The sequence below is a fragment of the Eretmochelys imbricata genome, chromosome 4, assembly GCF_965152235.1.
Source record: "Eretmochelys imbricata isolate rEreImb1 chromosome 4, rEreImb1.hap1, whole genome shotgun sequence".
NCBI lineage: Eukaryota > Metazoa > Chordata > Testudines > Cheloniidae > Eretmochelys > Eretmochelys imbricata.
This window is the reverse complement of record NC_135575.1, coordinates 67,722,811-67,747,611: the sequence shown is the minus strand read 5'-3', so window position 1 is coordinate 67,747,611 and position 24,801 is coordinate 67,722,811. Positions and strand designations below refer to the sequence as shown.

The 24,801-nt window shown below is 37.0% G+C and overlaps 1 protein-coding gene across 2 annotated transcripts in view; it reads left to right on the top strand.

Annotated features, from left to right (window-relative positions):
- FSTL5 (follistatin like 5) overlaps positions 1 to 24,801 on the top strand; it is a 493,618-nt gene that overhangs the window by 443,552 nt on the left and 25,265 nt on the right. For both annotated transcript variants that reach the window (XM_077814497.1, XM_077814496.1), the window contains 3 exons: positions 5,739 to 5,888; positions 14,218 to 14,325; positions 18,721 to 18,845. In XM_077814497.1, the coding sequence (XP_077670623.1) occupies positions 5,739 to 5,888; positions 14,218 to 14,325; positions 18,721 to 18,845 (383 nt within the window). The remainder of the gene's footprint in view (positions 1 to 5,738; positions 5,889 to 14,217; positions 14,326 to 18,720; positions 18,846 to 24,801) is intronic.

The window sequence follows — 24,801 nt, the reverse complement described above, 5'->3', positions numbered from 1 at the left end:
ATTAACTCATTTTGTATAGTCCATTATAAAGCCTTCGAACAGTAATAACTTTCTCACTGCACATCTGGACTGGATTTGACTGATGGAGCTTTAGATGAAAACCTCAGTCTAACAATCCATGAGCAATCCCCCCATGCAATGTTTTTCAATTACCAAAAGTACATTAAGTAAAAAAAAAAAAAAAAACAGAACTGTCTCTATGGAGTTTGCCTCTTCAGCTGTCATTACAGAAGTCATAGTATGCAATACACAACAGCAAGATATATTTTTACTGTGAATAATTATACTTTCAGCAGCTAATCATACCTTGATTTGTGCCGCTTAAGTTAAATTAGGTTGACACAGCTAAAAATAAGCTAAAGACCTTTCTTTATGGATGGTTAATTCAAAAGCTGATTATTTGAGAAATCTCTGAAAATTTTATTGGGTTAAAGTGAAAATGAGAGTGGCATATTTTAAATGTATCCTGTGTTTTGTTTAAGAATTTAATGATCTTCAGAATGATTAATGGTATGGATAAGTAAGTTTAATGAAAAAAAAACACATTTCTTTTTTGCAGCGTTCCATTTCCAAAATAACACTCTAATTAAGCCAAGGAAATGTTAGAGAGTGACTCTTTTCTTTAAATAGGAACAAACTTGGTGTCTCTGTAGAATGTATTTTGATTTATGTATAAAATTTATAAGGTAGTACATGGATATATATATTTAAAAGGGAGGAGCAGTAGATTTTGCCCTTGAATGTGTGGGTCACCTCCATTAACATCAATACTAGTGCTGCACGTACATCAGAAGACTGACTTTTTCCTCCCTTGAATAGGCAGGTTAATGGGGACTTTTTCTTGCAGAAAGAAACATGAGAGTATTCAGACAGTTACCTTGGTGTGTGTGTTTTGTTTCGTTGTTGTTGTTGTTTGTTTTTTTTGTTTCTGTTTTTACAAATACTTGTTAAACCCCTCTTCACTTCCCTGTCCAAGAAAAAGGGGTTGATTTTCAGTGAAAGATTCTGGAGTGTGATAGGACAAATAGAAGTCCATTGAGATTTTCTTCCTAGAAGAAGGATTGAAGTGTGAATTTAACAGAATTCCCTATATACACTCTTAATATCAAGACAGCAGCTGTGTGCTACTCAAAACAACTCATTGAGCAGGAACTTTAGATCCACTCTGCAAAGGAGTCAGTTGTTATCTTTCTCATACCTCTTTGGAAAAAGCTCTGGGTTTGTTCTAAATAAAAAATCAATTTTGGTCCAGTGTCAGATTTCATCAACTTTCAGCTTGTGCTCATTGACTGGTCAGGGTTCATGTGATGCATTCTGAGTTATTCTTTCTTCCGGCTTCCTTTGCCAGAGAGCTTTACAGGGTAGTATTTTAGATATATCTACTTTTATAGCTGTGCATACATTTTTGCCCCACCACTTAATATACCTACCATGAATGAAACATTTCCATTATTTAATTCTTTGATATGTCTACAAGAAACCATGCAGTGTTTTTTTTACAAAGCTTTCTAAATATGAGGCCTTCAGTGGAAGAAGAAGAAAGTGAAGCATATGCACAGCTCCTTGAATTAGTTTTTCTTAAACACCTTTCTGATGTAATGCTCCATACACTCAAGCTCATATTTAGGGCTCTTTGGTAGTTGTGTACACTCTGTTCAGTAAATTAGATGTCTACATTTTGATGAGAGAAAATGTAGGTTCCCACCAAGTATATATTAAGATTTTCTAGGCACTCATTCTATTGAGCCTCAATCCAGCAAAGCATTTACACAGGTGCTTAACATTTAAATCAATGGGACTACTCACATCTTCAAAGTTAAGTATGTGCTTGAGTACTTTGCTGGACTGAAGCCTTGTTTTGTTGCATGCATCCATATTTGGTTCAGTGGCATCCCAAACTTGCTCTGTTTTTTCCCCAGAAAAATAGAAGCCTACACTCCTTTCAGAAGTTTCTGAATGTATTGATTCCTTTCATTACATTTGTGCCAGAGGAAAGGGGATCTCACTTATTCTGAGAGCAATAATGAAGAACTTAAAATATTTCGTAGATGGCTTTGGTTCTACCATTCTACCATTGTGCAGGGGATCTTTTGCCCTACAGAGTGAAAATCATTGAGTTACTCTTAAAACAAGCAAAAAACCCAGATTCTTTCCCTTCCCCTGAGGCTGGTGGAAACCCGGGCTCACTGAAGTGCATTACAAAACTCCCGTTAACTTCAGTGGAGCCAATATTTCAACCCTTGTCTGTCCTCTACACAATTATACCAGTTCATGACAGCATTTAAGCACATAAAGTTCTAATGGGGCCAGATTCTTTAACACTATTTCTTATCCTGAAATTGTGTTGTAATTGTTGTTGTTAAATTACAGGTTTAACGTTTTAAACCAGGATCCTGTCCTTCTAAAATGAGCGCACATAATAACAACATATACAGTATCTTGTACAACCTGATACCATACAATAGCTAACACTGATACCAACCAGTTTTTCTGGGGACAGTATACACATTCCTCTAGCTTTTTCAGGTTGCTGGTCTATCTCAGCTGAATTACACTAGCAAACGAAGGACTAGATTATGAAAGGGAAGCAACACTTCACTGTATACTTTGAAAAAGCCACGACTGGTTCAACGTGCCCAAAGACAGTTGTACTCTTTGTGAGATATGTGTGGGGTGCTCACCCTGAATTTCAGACTGGAATCTTGTCCAACACTTTTTTGTGGAAAATTATTTGCATTGAAAACTTAAGCCCTAACCAGCAGAAAGAGGGGTTTTTGAGATTATTAATTACAATTATGTAATAAGAGTTCATCAGATTATCAAATCTGTGTTTAAACAACTTGATTGAAAGCCCATGACATACAATTGGCCACACTGCACCTTTAAGTAGGTGGGGAGGGTGTTGTCCAGCTTGCCGGAGGAGAGGGAATAGTACTTTATGGGTTGGAGGGGGGAAGAGGGGCTCAGAAGCTGCTGCCAAAGGCAGAGTGGGTCAATGTGGTGATGCTGACTCATCCCCAGGGACTGGAAGGGCTGCGGAGTTAGAAAGGGGCCAACCCGGCAGAACAAGCCCCTTTTTCCTGGACCAGACAGAGCAGCACCTATCCTCCCCATCCTTGGAGGTGGCAAAATACTAGGGTTGGTCAGGACTCAGGACCTGCTGTGGGCCTCACACTAGTTGTCCCCTCCTAGGGAAGGAATTTTTCCCTCACCATCAGATTGGCCAAGGTGGAGTGGGTTTTTGTTTTGTTTTGTTTTGTTTTTTGCCTTCCCCACCGTGGGTTCAGGGGGCTTTGTTATGGTGATTTTGCAACTCATGATGTTGCAACTCATGATGTAGAAGTCCAGGGCAGGTACTCCACAGGGAAGGGATACAGTGACCAGATAAATGGCTTGGTAAAGGACTTTAAAAGGAGGTGTTTAGGTGTGGAATGGGGGTGGGGAGTTCTGGGCTCCTATGATTGCTACAGCAGGGAGTCACCCTCTTTTCTTATAACCCACCTTAACTCTCATTTGTTTGGGGGGAGAGCTTGGTAAGGTCCAAACTATGGGTTGGCTGGGGTACCTGGATGGAGAAAGGGGGGGGCTGGTGAAAGCCCCCCAGGTAGATATTGAATGAACATGGAGTTATCTGCACTGTATACTTTTAGCTGCTGGGTCATGCCAGACATATAATAATAAAGTTGTAGCCTGATTAAAACCATATGAAGTGTCTTCTGTCCTCTTTTTGGTATAGCTGGACAATGGAATCATTGTATTGACTTCAGTGGCTTTGGATTAAAGTAAAATTTGTCCACAAACAGATGTTTTCTCTTTAGAATGTATTGTTGCCCCAACATCTTCAAACATTCTTTACAGTACATCCAAGGAATTATTTTCTACCATCCCTTGATTTGATTTAGGAGAGTCATTTTCTGAGTAGGGAAATGCGGTGAAAAGAATTAAATAAATTAACTTTTTCCATTGCCTTTTAACAGATGTTTGCTTGTCTTGTACAAAGGCTAAATTAGAAAAAAGGTAAATTGCTCACTTTTTAATTAAAAAAAAAAACAAGTGCATTTATACCTATACTTTAAGGAAAAAATATTTTATCCTGTTACCCAACCCCAAGGGAAATTAATATTGACTCTTAATAGCAGAGAGTATAGTTTTAAAGAGAACTCCAAATTCAGCCTCCTCACATAATTTTTACTTCTTTAAAAGGCAAAATCTCAGCTCCATTAATCCCCGATATTTCTGGGACCTCTCGAATGCCAGATAAATGGGGGAATGAATAAGTGGGGAAACAAATGGGAAATGGATTCATGTGGGGAAACAAAATCATATTTTAGATAAAAGAGTTTGGAGATTGTAGTGTTTTTATACCACTGATTTGAATCTTTCTATATATTTTTGTAGAGGATGTTTTGGGGGAGAGCAAGGGTCAGCTAGCATATTGTGGAATTTAAAAAAAAAAAATCATAAAGCCACTATAGTGACTCCATGGTTGCATTTGCATTGGGAGTTTAATTTATAAACTTTAATTTGACCACCTCTTTAATTTATTATTTGAGACAGCATTTACGTGTGTGTGACGTAGAATAGGAGAGAAAAAAAATTCTGAATATTCCATATCTCCAGCTTACTTTCACATAATTGAAAATTTAAAAAAAAATATTAGCACTTGAAATCTGATTCATGGGTCTCATGATTTTTACTTCATTTTCACATAGAGATACATTTTAAAATTCTCAAATAGCTTGATCTATGCTAGGGGTCTCAAACTCAATTTACCTTAGGTCCAGTGCCAGTCCTCAAATCCTCCCAGCAGGAGGGAAGAGAATTTTTAGAGTGATCCAAAAGGTTATACATTTGATTAATTACATAAAACTGAGAAAATGAACATTTAGGCTGAGCATCAGAAATAATTTCCCTGTTGATAAACCCTGAGCATAAAGAGGTGTCAGAGGCCATCAGCATGGATCTTTCTGAAGGAGTGATGGCCAGGAGGTCTGTGGGATAGTCTTTCAGAGAAGGTGATAGAAACTCCCATCACTTGAAATCTGACAATTATTGATCATGTTACATATTTGCTTGCTCATACTAGCAGCGTTATATGCATACTCTTTATACAACAAAGAGCTATGTTAAACAATATTTTAATAAATATGCAAGAATTTCCCTCATCTAAATTCATGCTGCTTTTTTAAAATATATCTTGTTCCTTGAACTAGCACAATTTTACAGCCAGTGCCAAGGGAATTTTATTCTGCATTCATGTTCCTTTAAAGGGCATGTTTTTTATGTACTATCACAGGGGTTGGCAACCTTTCAGAAGTGGTGTGCCAAGTCTTCATTTATTCAAGTAGTAAAAGTTGGAGAAATAAACAGGAAAAAAAAACCTTGATGTACATCTCTAAACAGAATATTTTTCAAATTCTTCCTAAGGCTTCAAATTCAATGGACATTTTTGCTATTAACTTCAATGGATTCAGGATTTCACCTAAGAGACTTTGAAAAAAAATCTGACTTAAAGGTGTTTGTCCACATTGGTTTTAACACTAAGATGATAAACTCCTGGAATAGTCTATACTCTAACCGTTTTTTTTTTTAATTCCTTAGATGAAATGCAATATCCCTTGTATTTGATCCAGGAGGAAACATGTTACAAACAGTAATTGTGAACAGTCTTTTGCATTGCTTGAGTTTATTGTTTTGATTTTCATTTCTCTCTCTTATTTGTTGCTCTTGCATTATAGGATGAAGTTTGTCCCAAAGCTGAAAGAGATACTGTTCAGAGGTGTGTGTGGGCATCTGCTGTTAATATCAAAGACAAGTTCATTTACGTAACTCAGCCTACTTTGGACAGAGTGCTTATTGTTGATGTACAATCCCAAAAAGTTGTGCAGGTACTTATTTCTAACTTTACAATTAATGACAAGTATGGATGCAACATCTCCAGCTCTGCTTCTCTATATGCTTTTCAGGGACACAGTCAACCTGACAATTACCTTTTATGTCTGAAAGCAATTCAACATATTGTTTTTACAATTCACACCAAACATTACTTACACTGAAAGTAATTAATGAACACTTCCTGCCCCAAACCAATTTGTTTACTTTGCGTATTTGACAGTAGTTTGTATTTAGTCACTTTCACTTTTCCCCTGCATATAGAGAGTTAGCAAGAGAGAAACTAACTGAAAAGACCTTTAGAAATAAAGAATCAGTACAACATTAAAAAATATTTTAATATACTATTTAAAGGGTGCTCCGTCAGAAAATGATTTTTTTAATTTGTCAGTTAAAAAAATAGTATCCATTTTAGATGTTAAAAGAAAAGGAGTACTTGTGGCACCTTAGAGACTAACCAATTTATTTGAGCATGAGCTTTCGTGAGCTACAGTTCACTTCATCAGATGCATACCGTGGAAACTGCAGCAGACTTTATATATACACAGAGAATATGAAACAATACCTCCTCCCACCCCACTGTCCTGCTGGCAATAGCTTATCTAAAGTAATCTTCAGGTTAGGCCATTTCCAGTGAGAGAACCTGGATTTGTGCAGGAAATGGCCTAACTTGATTATCATGCACATTGTGTAAAGAGTTGTCACTTTGGATGGGCTATCACCAGCAGGAGAGTGAATTTGTGTGGGGGGGTGGAGGGTGAGAAAACCTGGATTTGTGCTGGAAATGGCCTAACCTGAAGATTACTTTAGATAAGCTATTACCAGCAGGACAGTGGGGTGGGAGGAGGTATTGTTTCATATTCTCTGTGTATATATAAAGTCTGCTGCAGTTTCCACGGTATGCATCTGATGAAGTGAGCTGTAGCTCACGAAAGCTCATGCTCAAATAAATTGGTTAGTCTCTAAGGTGCCACAAGTACTCCTTTTCTTTTTGCGAATACAGACTAACACGGCTGTTACTCTGAAACCTGTCATTTTAGATGTTGTTACAGTCCTTATATACACAGACATTCAAGATGCTACTTGTTAGGTTCTGTGCTGTGCCTCTTAAACACAGTGTAACCCACACACCTCCTGGGTGTAGTGTTCTTTCCCATCTAGTGGCACCAAGACCACAGAGAGAGCAATTCATGAGTTTGCTCTACAGCCTCAGCTAACAGGCAGTTGGCTTTTAGCTCATGTGGTAGAGGCTTATGCACTAAGCACCCGAGGTCCGTGGGTCGATCCTGCCCTCTGATGGCCAATGTCTGTCAGGGTCTGTGTGTTATAGGTGGGGGCTCATCCAGGATTTCAGCTGGGAAGCCCTCTGAAGCTCGGGTCACGCTTCCTCAGCTAGGGGAAGTATGTAACCTACACACCTCCTGGGTGTGGTGTTCTGTCCCATCTAGTGGCATGGAGACCACTTAGAGCAATTCATGAGTCTGCTCTACAACCTTAGCTAACAGCCAGTTGGCTTTTGGCTCATGCTTTAAGCTCCAGAGGTCCCCGTTCGATCCCGCCCACTGACGACCAGGGTCTGTCGGCATTGCAAGAGCACAAAATTCCACAGCTGAGGGAGAGTGAAGCTCAAGGTGACTTTAAGCCACCTTTCTGTCCTCTCAATTCTCGGCTGCTATGGCAGTAGGGAGGCCCCCAACATGACTTTGACAAATTGAGGGGCTTCTTAAGTTATGGCAACCTGTTTTCTCCATTTGGATCAAGAGGTCTTCAGGCTCTTTTATGCTTCCACAGAAAGGTTCAAGCAGAGGTGAGAATCCCTCCCAATTGCTCCATGGTGTACAGTTTTGATTTGTTAACAAGGCAATGTAAAATCTTACGATACACTCGGTTCTGGTGACATTACTCACATGTACAGTCATACTGATGTCAATAACCCAGTAGTCCTTACTCATGTGAGTCCTCCCATTTAAGTCAATCAAGATGAGGATCCATGTGAGTAAGGACTACAAGACTGAGCACTGTGGACCTGGACCTGATATTGCCCCATTTGAACTCCGTGCAAACTTGACGTTAATGGCAGCAGGATCAGGCCCTCTATCACCAGCTACATGGGATGCTCAAATACAAAAATATGCTTGGAGAATAATAGAATAAGCTTTACAATGTCTAAAAATGTGTCTCCAAAATACAAAGAGGTTACTTGTTGTAAACTCTCATGTGTTTACAGTTCATAACAAGACAGATAAAATTTACAAAGGCACAATTGCAGTAGAATTCCTTTTCCTCTTAGTTCAGTTTGTCTAATACCTCTACAAAGGCATTATACTCAGTTTTTCATTTTTAAGCCAAAGATTATTACAGTGGAATATATTATACTATACAGTCTTTCTGACTGTTGTCATCTGACCAAGAAAATTAGCTTTACTTTGTTTCCAGCTGCAACACAGGTCAACCAATTACAGGCATTCAGTTTGGAACTGTCAACAGTCTTTTGCCAGCAAAGGAGTTTTCTAATTACTGTCCATTTCAGAACATGTAGAATCATCTTTAAACTTATTTTAAAAGTAAAACTCTGCACTTGCTAAAATAAATTTAACTCTATTGCAAGCATCTATGAATTCAGTTCATGAATAAGCCTAATAACTTGTTAACAATTCAGCTGTCATCCTCAGAATAAAAGGCAATTATTTCAGTGAGGGTTTCTTATACCACAGTGCATGTTCTCATTCAAATTGCAATCACACAAGTGTTCATAATGTCTACAAGATTCTGTGTAACATGATGTAATGCTGATGCATAACACATGCTTTTTAACAATATATAAAGTTGATTTTAATAACACTTTAGGATTCTAACAAAAACTATGCAAATACACTTGAAGTTTTTTACTTGAGGTATCATTCCAATTACTTGTTTTTAAAATTATCTTTTTTGTCATCATAAAATGCAGTGGAATACATCGTTAAACTACCCTAAATTAAAAACAACAACAAAGGCCTTTTTCTGGTGCCCCTCTGTGTTCCCCTGCAAGAGTCCCTAGTGCTGGGGGAGGAAAAGGATTGTGGATGGGGAACAGAGCTATCCTGTTCTGCACCAGGGACTAAGACACCCCCTTAATATGGGAGGCACAAGCCACCTCCCACCAGTCCAGACTGACCCTACTGCCAGTGCAAGGATGACTTCCCCAGAAAATCTAAGTTTTTGCAAAAGAAAAATTTGAATGTCAAGGAAAATTGCTATTGTAAAACTGAGAGATATTTATATAAAGCAAAATATCAAATGATGATACTGCTGGACACCAACTTAGGGAACTACAGAGGTGGCTTTTGTCCAGGAATATAAGCCTCAGTCTTAATGGTACAAGGAGACTTAGTGAAAGAAATGCATTTTCCCCCAATAAACTTGAAAATACTTAATTCAGACAAATATAAATATAAGATAGTCCTCAAAGTTGTTATAGGAAGTAGGATAATAGGACTGAGAATAACTGTTGGACTAGAGAAATGAACTGAAAGGCAGCCTGTCTCTCTATTGAAGTGATTGAATAGAGCTTCTTTTGAGCTCAACTGATTTTCCTGAACATGGGATACGCTTAGCCAATCACTGCAAAAATACCATGGGACTTGCCTCAGATGACTGGTTGCTGTTAACCATGCACATACTTAAAATATATAGCTTGACGACAACCTGAAAAGTCTCTGAGTGTTTGAGTAGAGAAGAAGAAAAAAGTCCATAAAAGTTTCTACACATAGTACAGGAAATACTTTGCTCAGCATTGCTGGTATTACCACAGAAACAGTCCTTTTCTCCTTATCTTTTAATAAGACATCTGCTTTCACCTCCACACCCTTTTTTCCTCTAAGCACTAGTAATTTTTTATTTCCCTTTAAGTTAGGTCTGTAAATATATACCTTAAAATTGAGTGAAAAGGGAGTTTAACTTCTTACTCAGGTCAGTTGTTTGAAAAGTATTTATTTCTGTTGTTCATATGAGTATAATTTCCTAGCACAGGAAATTGCAAAAAGTCAAAGTTTCTTCGAAAATACAATAGTAAGCTGTTCGTTCAGCTGCTCCTTAATAGATTGCCTCCTTTGTAAGTAACTAAGGTAAAATCTAGAAAACCTGTCTCCTCTGTATATAAATAAGGCCATACCTCCTAAAATGCAGTCCACCTGGCTCAGTGGGTTAAAGACTTGATTGGACCTGCTGGGAAGGAAACAGACTCTGCAGGTAAAAGTGGGGTGATACAAGCAGGAGGAATGCAGGTAGTACCTCCTCTTCCCTGGGCTTGCTGTGTCCCATTGTCCAGCAAGAGGAAGACAGGACCTGCTTGATGCACTCCTCCATCATTAATTTAAACCCTTATCTGTTTTTTTGGGGGGGGAAGGGAGTTTGGAGTCTCTTGTTCCATTTCTAGCTGTCCTCTCTTTTAGTAATATGTTACTTAAATACTGAGCATAATTATTTCAAGTTGATTATCACTTAAACTCTTATTCCTCAAGATAAAACTGTATAAAACTAGTGTGGAGAAAGTAAGTAAATAAAGAAGTGTTAGTTAATCCTTCTCATCACACAAGAACTAGGGGGTCACCAAATGAAATTAATAGGTAGCAGGTTTAAAACAAACAAAAGGAAGTATTTTTTTCACACAACCTGTGGAACTCCTTGCCAGAGGATGTTGTGAAGGCCAAGACTATAACAGGGTTAAAAAAAGAACTAGATAAGTTCTTGGAGGATAGGTCCATCAATGGCTACTAGCCAGGATGGACAGAGATAGTGTCCCTAGTCTCTGTTTGCCAGAAGCTGGGAATGGGTGAGAGGGGATGGATCACTTGATGATTACCTATTCTGTTAATTCCCTCTGGGGCACCTGGCATTGGCCACTGTTGGAAGACAGGGTACTGGGCTAGATGAACCCTTGGTCTACCACAGTATGTTCATTCTTATATCTACTTTGCAAAATTGAGTTTTCAGACATGCAAAAAAAAGTGTTCTCATCAGGATCAAAAGTGGGAAAAACAGAGGCATGGATTCAATAATGAAAAAAAAATCTATCAAGTTTCTAAAGTGAAGAAACTCTAAGTCACTAAAATCAATTTTTCATGTTTTGTGCAAACTTTTATGCTGCAGAGTTCTAGTTTTTCCTATCTAAATTTTATCTCTTATTTTGCTTCATTCATTTATTGTCCTTTTTCATTTCTGTGGTGATTTTGTTTGGACGGAACTTGTTCTAGCTAGTTTTATTAATTTCTTTGATAAAAATCGACAGTAAAGGAAAAAATGTAGAGGTACACCTGTGACAATTTGGTTCTAAGATGATGGTTTTTAGGGAAATATATAAAATAGTGAAGATGAGATGACCGATCCTATATTGAATGTTCTGAGTTACAAATGGTTGTTGCAAACAAGCACATGCTTAACTTTAAGCACGAATGAGCTCTTTGACTTTAGTTGGATATTCACATGCATAAAATTAAGTTTCTGCAGGATATGGACCTTAAGCAAATCTTTAGGGCAGTGATTGTCTTCTGTGTTTGTGCTGTGTCTGGCACAATGGGGATTGGGATTGGGAATTTGGGGCACTACCAAAAAGGAAGAAATGGAATCATTCACGTGTAATCATAAATATTTGTCATTCTTACCTTTCCTTTGAAGTAGCTAAATGGAAATTTGAGACAAATTAAATAGTACAGCAGTCTAGCTATTGTTTTAGACAGTAAGTAGCTTAACTCAACAGTACTATAAAAGTTTTATAAAGTGTGAATTACTTTTTACAGGAGTTATTTTGCTGCTTAAAAAAGAGCTAGTAAACAACTGGCTTCATTTTGTTTGTTCAAAAGGAAAACCAGGTTCTGCTTAGATGCAGAAGAGGCTTGTTCTGAGCCCTCAGGAGTACAGTTAAGTATCATCTGCAGTCTCATCCAGCCATTAGTGCATTATCTTGAGGATCGACATCATTAGTTTAAATTAGGTTCACTTAATTAGCCAGCTGGTACTCTCCTTGACAAACTGATAAACAAGCTGTGCTTTAGAGTTCCATAATGGCAAGACCAAAAAACAGAGTGCCACATGTTATTTTTTCTACTGTAATGACCAAAATAGAAAAATTAGCCCTACAGTTGTTTTACTTCACTTATAATACAATGTGTCACTTAATCAAATGCTTTGTTGTCCTCCACTTATAAAGTCTTCAGATATGTTCTCAGCTGTGTGATTTTGTTAACAAGCCATTTCCAAGAAAGGAAAGAAGAGCATGCAAATATCTAAAATAATTGGTTGGGCTGAAGAGGCACGGAACTCAAATTAGTTATACTGAATTAACCTGTTGAACTCTGTGACCTACTAGGACTTGATCACAAAGCTTCGAAGAGCAGGGAATGTTACTGGATCCAAAATTGTGATCTCACACTGGTATAACTGTTGATACCAACAGAATTACTCCAGATTGATTGATTTGGGGCTAGATTCACAAAGAAACTCAGCCATGGTGATGCTGTACCCCTGTAGGACTTGGGGGCAGCTGAGCAGAGGTTTTGTGAATTCCACTGTGGCCTGATTCTGGTATTCAGGCACCAGAAGTGGCAGGATCTAAGTCTCTGAATCCAGCCATTAGTGAATTATTACAATTACTGGGAGGAAAAAGTCTACTTTTTCTCTATTCCCAATTTTTCTCTAGCTTTGCAATTAATTTAAACGTTTAAATATTTCTGTATTTTATTACGGTTATATGAAGAGTTCTGGTGGAATTCTGAACTAGCATGAATACATTTTCTTTGAGTCAGCCCAATACACTTTTCTATATGTTCCACAGCCTTGAAATGACATTGCATCCTGACATATTTTTTTCCAACTTAGTGAGGTTTCTGTTGTAATATCATAATGAAGATCTCACACTACGGGTGTGTCTACACTGCAGTCAAAGATGTGAATGTAGCTTGGGTAGGCATATCCACACTAGCTTTAATTTAGCTACTATGGCTAAAAATAGCAGTGAAGGCATGGCAATACAGGCCTTAACACAAACTGTACAGTTGCACCTGAAACCGTAGCCTGGTCCAAGGTTCAAGATGCTGTATCTTCACTGCTACTTTCAACCACACTATCTAGATTAAAGCTAATGCAGGTATCCTTCCTGAATTGCAATCACATCTTTGATTGCTGTGTAGATGTATCCTATATGATCTCAAAAGTATAAAATATAGATTGTTTGTTTGCTTTTGAAGCTAGCTCTCTTATCTTCTCTTTTTGAAGATGGGCTCCAGGCCTCTTCTGGGGTCTTATTGCATATGATGTCACATAGTAGTTTTAATCAAATTGAAAAGTCAGAGCTGCCAAAAATGTAGCTAGAATCCAAACCAGAACATCTTTCACCCACCCACATAGTTTCCCGCAAATACCCCAGAACCAGTATTGTCCCATCCAACTGAGAACATTTTATATAGTGCAATAAGATTTTCACTCTGAATAAGAGAAGGCAGGTGTTACCTACTTTTAACAATTCTGCCTCTATTGTAAATACTGTTAAGGGTTGGTGAGATGTTGTACTGAACGTATTTTGTAAAAATACAAAAATATCAAAATATGAACTGCAATGAATTTAAAAACAAAAGTAGTTTTGATCTGTAGCAGAAGAACCCAATTAGGTAGAATAAGAACATTTTCATAGCAGTCATTTCTTTCAAGTTTAGTAAATTAAATACCAACCATTAACAAATGTTGACTGACTAATAAAAGTACTAATCTATACACAATACTATACAAACTGTTTCCTTATTGATGGTGGCCTTGTCATTTAAGTAATCCAGCTGGGAAAGAAATGTGTTGTACAAATGTGCTTGCTGTTTTAAGCTCTGAAATTTTTAGGGAGATTTTTCAAACTTTGATCTACAACTCAAGAGAAATGCAAAACATTTAGCGAAATACATTATCAAAATGCCCTTCCCTTTTCAGTCAATGTCCAGTAAAAAGTCTTACCCATATTCATTAAATGTAATATACAATGTGGTAAGGAGGTTAAATAAACTTTTGGCTGACTTACCACTTTTGTCTTGAGCTTCTTTGTAGCTCCAGTATAGTATACAGTCAGATGCTGAGTGAACATATATCTGTCATGTTATGCAAATAATGAAGATTACTATTTAAGCAGAAGTACAGTAGCTTCAAATTAATCAGAGACCTGCTTCAACAATTGGTAGCCTGATTTTTATATGTGGTCTTATGGCATCTCGAAGATCTCATTCAGTCATAATTTCTTGTATTATTCTATTTTATTTTTCTCTCCCGAAATCAAAAAGAGTGATTATTTCTACTTTTTTTATACTATAGGCAGTAAGCACAGACCCTGTTCCAGTGAAACTACACTATGACAAATCACATGATCAGGTATGGGTGCTCAGCTGGGGAAACATGGAGAAGAATTCACCGACATTGCAGGTCAGTATACTTTGTGAATCTTTGTAGTGATGCTAATACTCAAGCTTAACAAATGTCAGTGGGTAGTGCAGGCCTTGCTGGAGCCCTCAGCTTAAAATATGAACTAAAGAAAGGTTATGAATCAAAGCAGGCCTTGTCAGAATAGTGACACTCGGTATCAGCTAACTAGTAAGCATGTCCCTGACCTGAGAGAATGGCATAGGAACACACAGAGTGTTCAACAGTATGTAAACAAATTCCTAAGATGGTGGTACAGGAAACCACAGACCTCCTGTAAAGATAAGGATGGGATGACAGGATAATGGATGAGGATGTTTTGTTCGAACTACAAACAAACTTTGTTGTTTGAACTACAAAGTACAAAGGTGGTAACAACATATGGAATTTAATATGTAACTTGTTTGTATCAATGTATAAAAAGAGAGTGGAAGGAGGGCTGTCTTCGTATTGGCCTAGGGGATAATGCTGTTGATTGAGCCGGTACCTTGTCATGGACATACATGTGTTAGTGTCCCTGTGACCCATTGGACAGGGCACTAGCACAGTGCTTTGCTGACAATAAACCTTGCCAAGCCTTCACCACCGAACCGAGCCTTTGGTCTTTCTTTGAAAAACATCGAGGTCTGAATCAACAAACTACACTCTCTGCTGATGCAGAATACATATGAGCTCCAGAAATAGCAGTACCAGAAGCCTAGGATCTCAGACAGGTACGATCTCGTTCCTCTCTCACATCGTGCTTTGGGAGAATATAAGAACCTTAAGCAGTGGGGCACTAGCAACACTAACAACAGGTCAGTGGCAGATTCATATCCTGGCATTTTACCATCTAGAGACCTGAGTTCAAAATTTTTATGTCATAAGTTTGGGACCTCATTCAGCTAAGCATGCAAGCCCTTATATATGTCCATCCCTATTCAGGATAGCATTTAAGCAAACATTTAATGTCTTGAATAAGGATGCTTTCCCCAATCAGGGCCTTGATGGGATCCGCATATCCTGGGAGGATACTTGTGTGCACGACAAAATAGCAAATATATAGTTTGATCATGGCAGATGCTGAGGATCTTGAGCAGTCACTGACATCACTGGGAGTCTAGAAGGCTCGTCACCTCCCAAGAAGAACTCAGCATCTCTCAAAATTGAGCAAAAAGAATGGAAGACACTAGTTAAGAGAAGAAAAATAGAGATAAAATATTTGGTTCATGTGTGGGTTTTTTTTTTAATATAGAAACTAAGACACTTAAACAAAATGGTGTTGGGGAAGATCGTTTTCATTGTATACCCAGATTAATTTTTCACTGGAATACCTTTTCATTCGTCAAATAAAAAGTGATTTAAAAGCATCTAGTTCCAAAATTATTAAATTATATGGAAACCTGACAATCTGCTTAATAACATTTTTGTTTGTCTTCCTTTAAACATAATATTAATAATCTCAACAATGGTGATAAAGTGAACTACCTGAAAATAATTCAGATAACCGGTGAATTTGTTTACTAAAGTTGGTTGTTTTCATCATATTCATTTCTAAAGGGGTGATTCCACTGAATTGGTAATGGCAGTGGGACACAGGTTACAAGAATAGCATGTTTTATAGCTGCATATCTTTTGAATGTAGATTGTATGTGTTGCTACTGACTGTGACTGAATGTCTGGTTGGAGCTTTCAGCGGATTTTAAGCATGTTGATTTGCTGCCTAGATGTAGCATTATTAAACTGTGTTTCAGTAAAATTATGCGGGCTTTATAGAGACGTGGGCAAGCTAACAAAAACCCATAATGTGAACTTTTTTTCAAAATAAAAGAATAAATAGCTTCACTTTTACAATGTTTGTGAGCATATGCAAATCTAAGTTCAGTCACTGGAGAGCAATTTAAAAAATACATTTCAACAGTTGTACTTAAATTTTATTTTTTCATATCATTTTCTACTTCTGTTTAAAACAACATCATGACAATATGGTAATCTCCTGCTCTACCTGACATTTTTTTTTTACTATAATTTCAGGGTATCTGGCTATTTTATTTTACCTTTTCCTTTCTTACTGCTTTACAGAATCTTCCCCCATACATCCTCTTTTTTGCTGTATAAAGATAAAGGCCAAGGTTTTTTTTTTATTTTTTTTTAAATGAGTGCCTAAACTGAGGCTTCTAAATTCATGTGTAGGCACCTAAGCAAGTGGGGTGGTTTTCAGTGTGAACTACTGGGTACACAATTAGGGCAGGCATTGTGGGATACTGGCGGAAGCTAGTTCTGTTGACAAAACAGTCAGCAGTGTCTAGACTGGCTCTTTGTTGACAATAAAGGGAGGGAAGAAGACAAGTCTCTCAAGGGGTGGAAGTTTTTTGTCACCAAAACTGGGTGTTTTTGGCTACAAAACTTGCCAGTGTAGACAAGCCCTTTGAAAATCTGGCCCTTTAATTTAGATGCCCCATGGATTCAGCAGCCTGATTTCAGGCACTCATTTAAAAAAAAAAATCTTGGTACCTTGGCCTAAGAAAACTGTACTAGAATAAAAAGTAAGCATGAGGGTGGTTGTACTAATTTAGATGGAATATATGGGCCTGTGACAGAATGAGTCTAGCCTTAGGCTGACTCACCAGGCTGGGCATTTGCTAAGCATCCCCACATGGGGCAAATTAGGGAAATAATTAGTTACGGATTGAATGATTAACCAGTTAACAAGGTTCCTCAGCTCATCAGCTGAGGACAGCTAAGAGACAGACAGGAAGAGGGGAAGGCTGGAAGAAAGAAAGAAGCCTAGGATCTCAGAGAGGTGCGATCTTGTTCCTCTCTCACACCCTGCCTTGGGAGAATATAAGAACCTCAAGCAGTGGGGTACTTGTTCTTATATTCACACTGTAAATAAAGCACTAGGTGTTGAACTTGCCATGAGTTCTATGTTCATGAAGACTATTGGCAGTAAGGACAGTGAGGGAACCCTGCCCTGTGACATGGCCCAAAAAGTAAAAGGTGTTACATAACCCTGTGCAACATTAAACAGTGTTAAAGAAGGTTTGGTACACAAACACCTTAGCCTGCTTAGTACCATGGCAAATACAATTTTCAACATCTTGTTAACCTTTTATTAATGACACAGAAAAAAGGAAAAACAGTTAAAGCATTTGAGATGCAAAGTATTAAGTGAGGCTTTTATTTCAACAACAGTCCTTGTCCCTTTCCTTTAGCTGGACAGAGTTTGAGAAAGGTGGAAAACATCTTGTTTGACAGTCTCTTAGATGGTATTAAAGATGGTTGTAACTGTCCTCTTGAGAAAAAGAGAAGAAATGAGTTGAGATGGTCTGGAGCTTTAGAGGCTGCTGCTGTTAAAGACTAATCCTGTTTCCTAAAGAAATAAGGCAAACACACAAAAAGGGAATAGAAAAGAATAGCAAAGATAGAAAATTCAGTTTGTCTTTGATATTGACTTTCACTTGGAACCTTACTGCTGGAACCTTACAGCATACTGTCTTATTAACCACTCTGAGACCTGGCAAATTTGTACCAGAATCAGGCTGTAGGGCATTGCTTTCAGCTGCCTCTTTTTGGTCACAGACAGGAAATAAGGTTAGCAAGGAAAAGAACACATAGGGAGTGTGAGTAAGAAAGACAAAATCTCACATTCCAGAACTGGTGGAGGTGGTGGTGTCATCTGGGTCCCTCTCTGGCCTGGTCTGATCAGGCTATATCTCCAGGATTAGGATGAAGATGGTCCGGGTCCCAGGACATGGTAGGGGTAGCAGCCATGATGGTGAAGTAGCCAGTTATTTTCCAAAATCTCTTTAAGTACCCCAAAATAAATTGATGGGTGGAGTAGCCTTCATCATTTTGTCCACCAATTAGGCCCAATTTCCAGCACATCAATTTTAGTTCATTAATTTCTGATCCTTAATTTATCTTGTTTACCGGTCATAATTTTAATACAGTCCTTGAATTATATTAGTCGGACTTTTTTGTTTGTATTAATTCAGTCTTTGTGTCTTACTTTGCACCTTTTCCCATCAACATTTGTTATATGCACTTTTACAGTTGAGCTTACAATTAGGATAAATGTGTAAGCCCAATCATTACAACAGGGTTAAAGCCTGGACACAATGTTTCTCCAAAATCTGTCATACCAGTTAGTTTTACTCCATTGGCCTTTGAACTGCTCTTTATCAGCATAGCCAAAGATTAATGCAAACAAGAGTGGAATAAAAAGGCAACTGATGATGGACTATTACCATTTATTAAATTTGACTTGCATATAATAGCATTCCTGTGCTGACAATGGTGGAGTTGAGGCAGAGAAGGTATCTTTAAACCTGCTTATTATTTTGAATCAAACCCCATTAATTCCAACTAATTGTTGGCGTATTTTTAAAGCATGTAACACTGTTATTATTACTCTAGGTAATAACACAGGCCAGTGGGAGTATTGCTCACCACACAATCCATACTCAGCCCGTGGGAAAACAGTTTGATAGAGTGGATGACTTTTTCATTCCAACTACAACCTTAATCATCACCCATATTAGGTAAGTCCATATGAGTCATAATATTTTATAATTAACTTTCAAATGAGCCATGACATCTCATGTAAAGAAAGCACTGTATTGTTTGAAAAAACCCCAGTAATGATAACATTTATTACTGTGTTATAAAGTTATTCTCTATGGGCCTACTTCTGTGGGAGTTTTGCTGAGTATAGACTAAGTATGTCAGACTTTGGCCATGTACCAGCATATCTCTTTCTGATCTTGTCATATATTGAAAACTTCCACTGATGTCAGTAAGGGCTCCACACATGGAATAATGTTGGGATTGAGTGTTCTCTGGTTATTTGATTTATTTGTGGAGTCTGGATGCTTCCTTGAATGAAGGTCACAGATACCAGTTTGTTAGTATTGCTATGCACTGCACACACACTTGAAAGTCCCATTGACAATGCAGAATTGAGCCCTGGGTGTCTTGATAACCATAGAGCATCTTTTCTGACATAGACTACATTGGATGTCACCAATTGCTTTCTTGATTGTGCCCTCACAAATTAATGTACATTAATTCTTGTATAGTGAGTTTCCCGTTGTTTCTTCATGACAAAAATACACCTCTTAGAGGTGTTAGTGGGAGCTCATTACAATCTCTGCTGGAAGAGGTGGTAAATTTCATGAACTCTAGCTGTTTCTCTCAAGAAGTGTAACAATCCACTAGTTGAACCACTGGAGCCTATAAATTTCACAAACTATGCTTATTTGTCCTACAGACTATATAAACTCTGCCTGTAATATGAATATACCAGGTATGGGAGAAAGTGGCCAGTTGGATTTTATGGAGACATGGGTTAGTCAGAGAGGAAAGAGAAATTGTGAAGAGGTGAGGGAAGGAGGGAAATATTTTAAATGAGAAAGAAACGAGAAAAGAAATCTCATGTTTCCACCCACACTCCAATTTCTCCCTCCCACCCACTTCAAGGGAGAAGGGCTTGGTGATGGTGTTGTCCCCACACCATCACCAAGTGCTGTAACCAATGATATATGTAAATGTATGTCAATTTTAATTATACTAATTTTTTCTCTGAGTATGTTAGCAGGTATATTAAATTGCTTTTTCCCCCCAAATTTGCCTATAGCAGTTACTAGTGCTTCAGTCCACAGAAGATGCAGAAGTCACATATTCCTTCCACACTTCCAAAACTTGCATTAATTCTCATTGGGAGCTTTGTGTGCTCAAGGAATGTAAGGTCAGCCCCGGATTAACCTAGTCCTGCTTTTACTTCAAACCAGTGTTGCAAATAATTGAGCTGTTTGTTTAGTACTCTGAGTTTCAAAGGTTTTGGATACTTGTACAAAACTGCTTTAATTAGGAATATCTTCACTATAAATGAACAAGCATCATTCACCCTGAGGGAGATTCAGCTACAATTTCAAATAATATATATCCTCCCTTTTTAAAATATATATTTAGAAGTTTGGCATTGGCTTTCTTTTAAATATGAAATTCAGAAATTTATCAATAAAAATATTTGTCAGTTTCTGAATTCAAATTAGTAGGATAGAGACTGAGCTGTTGGAATTTATAAAAGTAAAAATATTCCCTATACCTTTGAATCTGGTCCTTTGTATTAGAAAACATCTTTGCAGTTCTCCTGAAGATGCTGTCACATTAAAAGGCAAAATGTCTAATTTTCCACGTAATTCCTAGATAACAAGTGAATTATCATCCTGTCATATGTAAATGAAAACATATAGTAAATGTAAATTAACACATTTGAATAATAAATTATGATTCCAAGTACCATAACTGTGCACATATTTCTTTAATTAAATCGATTTAAACATGAGTATACACTATCCTTGAATAAGTGCACAAACAGTCCTTATCTTCATGCTTAGAAAATCATTAAACCATGTCTGCTACATTTTGGAGTAGTAGTACTTTAAAGCCAATGGCCACTATTTATATAAAGTAGCAATCAAGTAAGGAAGCACTTCTCCTAGTATTAATGGAACATAATTTTTTATTTCTGTATTAATGCCCTGGGGAGACTCGGTTTCTATTGAATTCTGTCATTAATGGTATGCAGTGGTGGTGGTTCTTACCTGGACAGGTGCCCACAAACCCTTAATCCACAATGCAGAGCAACATTTAAAGGAAAGAGCTGGCATTGATCTACCCTAAAGTGCTGGACTGATTGATTTAATTGTCTTCCTGGGCAATATTTCAACTAATGGATCCTGTTGGGCACTTCTACATGTTGCTAATTGTATTCAGTTTAAGCAGTATAGCTTAAGCATAACAATAAAATGTGGTGTTCTTTTACATCCCACAGCATGGCTACCAGTAAAAAGCTTTGCCAGAATAAAGACTGAGTCAACTTTCTAAATTAAATATAGGTATATGTTGTAACATTTTTTCAGATAGGCACATATTGTGCCATCTTAGTAATGAACCTTATTAATATTAAATATATTTATTTTGTTTCATGAAAGTCAAAAAGATCCTACACTATTTAGGCAGACACATTTATTTAAAGAGATGCTACCAACTTTATCTGGGCCAAAATTTAATATAACTATAAAATATTCCTTGTGCAGATTTTTACAGTGGAAAGGTACAATGGAACAGAGGTAACATTTCAATTCGGTACATTAATTTCCCTACAGTCAGAACAGGAAACAGAAATATGGAAATGGACATATAAGAACAGAAGGGCCTACTATGATCATCTAGTCTGATCTACTGTGTAACACAGGACATAGAACTTCCCGAACTAATTCCTCTTTGAGGTAGAAGATATCTTTTAGAAAAACAACCAATCTTGATTTTAAAATGACCACTGATGATGAGTCCACCACAACCTTTGGAAGTTGTTCCAAAGGTTAATTACTCTTACTGTTAAACGAATTTCTTCTTATTTCCAGACTGAATTTGTTTAGTTTCAACTTCCAGCCATTGGATCTTGTTATACCTTTGTCTCCTATGCTGAAGAGCCCACCATAAAATGTTCTCCATGTAGGTACTTTTAAAATGTGATGGAGTCATCCCTTAACCTTCTCTTTGCTCAGCTAAGTAGACTGAGTTTCTTGAGTGTAATACTATAATCATTTCTGTGCCTCTTCTCTGAACCTCTGACCATTTTTCAACATCCTTTTTGAACTGTGGACACCAGAACTAGACATAGTATTCCAGCAGGAGCTTCAGTGGTGCTAAATACAGAGGTAATTTAACCTCCATACTCCTACTCAAGAGACAACAGTGACATGGGAATGGGAAAAGACAAAGGGCCTGATCCAAAGCCGATTGAAGTCAGTGAGAATCTTTCTTTTGGCTTCAGCAGGCTTTGCAATACACCCAACAGAATGAAAGGGAAGAAGAAGAAAAAGAAAACTAAAAATTGAATTGTACACATTAAATTTTAAATTAAAAATACTCAGAAAAGAAAGACATAAATGGAGTGAAATACTGAAAGAATGAAATGGGATAAGGAGTGACAACATCAAATAGAAAGAAACACAACTTTTAGGATTAGTGAATTTTATTTTATTTTTTGATGCTTCTGATTTCTCTAACTTCTAATTTCTTTTGCACTTTCTTTTCATTTTCTTAAAATAAAATGGCTACTGTTTCAAAAGGGCTTATATTTTTCCTATGCTGACATAATTGATTTATGTATATAACCAATGAAATTAATTCACCAGAGTTTGATTGGTTTGTGCTGCATTGGAAATGCCCTAAAATATATTTCCAAAAAGACAACCCTCCTCATGCTTAGAAAAAACTCCTTTAAGGATGTGCCATTTTCAAATTTCTAAAAGTGCAAATAGTGCCCTTAATTTTTAATTAATAGAGTGTTTAAAATCAAAAATTGTTTTTTGCAAATAGTTTGACAGTATACTTTCTAGAGTATCATTAAATGCATTTGATCCTGAGTAGAAAATGACTTCTTCCTATTTAGTAATCAAAGAGGTAATTATTTGCCTTTTCCTCTCTCTTGATATTATTTTCACCAAAAAAAATCTTGATTACCAATAGTTCAAATACTTCAGCAAATTCTCCCAATATTCATTCCAATAAAACAAATCCTGACCTTGGTTATGCATGTGGAGCTTTTAGCTCCCAAGGAATTTGACACTAAAAAGAGCTGGAGTTTGATTGTTAAAATTGTACCAACTCTGAATGTATCTTGTATTTAAAAACAAACAAAAAAAAAAACAATGATGCAGACAGAGATCACGTATATATTTTTCTTTTACTTTTCTGGAATAAATCTATTTAAATTTGTTCATTATTTAAAAAATTCACCTTCCACTGTGCCTGACTTTCAAACACTTTGAAGTTTTGTTTAAATAAAAATGAACTATATGTGCAGTGTGTCAGGGAAGGTTTTAAATTAACTGCAAAAGAGAAATCCATCAAATTAGTAGCGGTATGGAAAAACTGTCTAAATCTAACCTGTCATCAGTGAGCTATGAAAATACTCAATAACAGCACAAGCGTGTTAAGGACGTTAAGCAACAAACATCAGATTTCCTGCTTATTATCCTTTTGTGTATAAGCCAACCAGGAGAACATGTCATGAACTTGAATAGCAAGAGACAGCTACAAAGGAAATAACCCCACTGGCTGAGTGAGTTGATATGGTTAACTTAACTGTTCAGGAGCTCCTCTTTGCTTTGTTAGAATTCAGTCCCCACTGACCATGCAAGAGCAGAGTTTTCCATCATAATGAAAACCTTCTGGAGGTACGCACATTTGTCACTTGTAAGCTAATTCTTTGAATGATGAGGCAGATTACAGAATGTGCATGTTTTACCAAATTGGTGTCCAGGACAAATCTGAGTTTATCTTGTGGCAACTCAAGTCTGAGGTTTTTTGTTTTGTTTTTTAAAAGAGGCATTTCTGAGCCATCTGACGTTGTCTTGTAAAAAGACTGTAGCTCTCAAAAGATGCCATACATCTTGTGTAAATTAGAGCGTGATGTAGGTGATATCATTTAAACTTTCTAATGAGTTTTTATTTGTGAAATATAGAGGCTAAGGAGGTTTGTATGAGAGAGATAGTGTCTATATGTTTGTATGTACATGTACATAAATGAAAATGATGAATGTAAAGCAATGGTGGACTATTGGTTCTGTCTCATTTTTACCTTTAACACAATTACATACTTATTTAAAACTTTGTGTAAATACAGATGAGTTTTATATTTTAATTTGAATGAGACTAACACGGACAGAATGATGTGTGGTCAACCCTAGCTGTTAACTGGTTTTAATTTTATATTTAAAAAAGAAAAATACACTGCTTCTAAATTACTCTTTAAAAAAATCTGTCATATAAAATTAGTTGTTACATTTATCCATTTGTCATTTAAAAGGTATTCCTTGCTCCTTACCAGCATTAACAGAAATGAATTATGCAAGACTTGTCCACTGTGTACTGTACTTAAAACATTCACTTAAATGAGCATTGGCCTATAGTTTTCAAAGCTCTAAGCATTTAAAACACACCCAAGAGATGTGGACTTTTGAAGTTTTGAGAAAATTGATTGGTGTGGGGGAAATGAGTTAAACTTTGTGTCTATTTCACTGAATAGTTGAATTAATCTGGGTGCTGCTGATTATTCTCTGAGAATAATATTTGAGATAGGACTGGGTTAATGGCTGTCTGAACATTATTGTAATGTGTTTTCTAAAGCTAATCCAGAACTGGAATCTGGAGTTTATTTCCAGGGTTTTTGACCCAGATACACAGATGAATGCAGACACAACACACAGTAGATGAGTTTAAGCAGCAGACCATAACTTTTTATTGATATGAATTAATGCTAGGGTGAAAAGTATGACAAATTCCATCAGGCAAAACAGTGGTCCAATAGAGGAAAATATGACTTTATGCTACACCAACAACACAAACAAGGCTCAATCGCTTAGTATCCTAAAGGTCTACCCAGCCACAGATATCCTCCTGATTCCTCCTGTTCTTGTTAAGGAA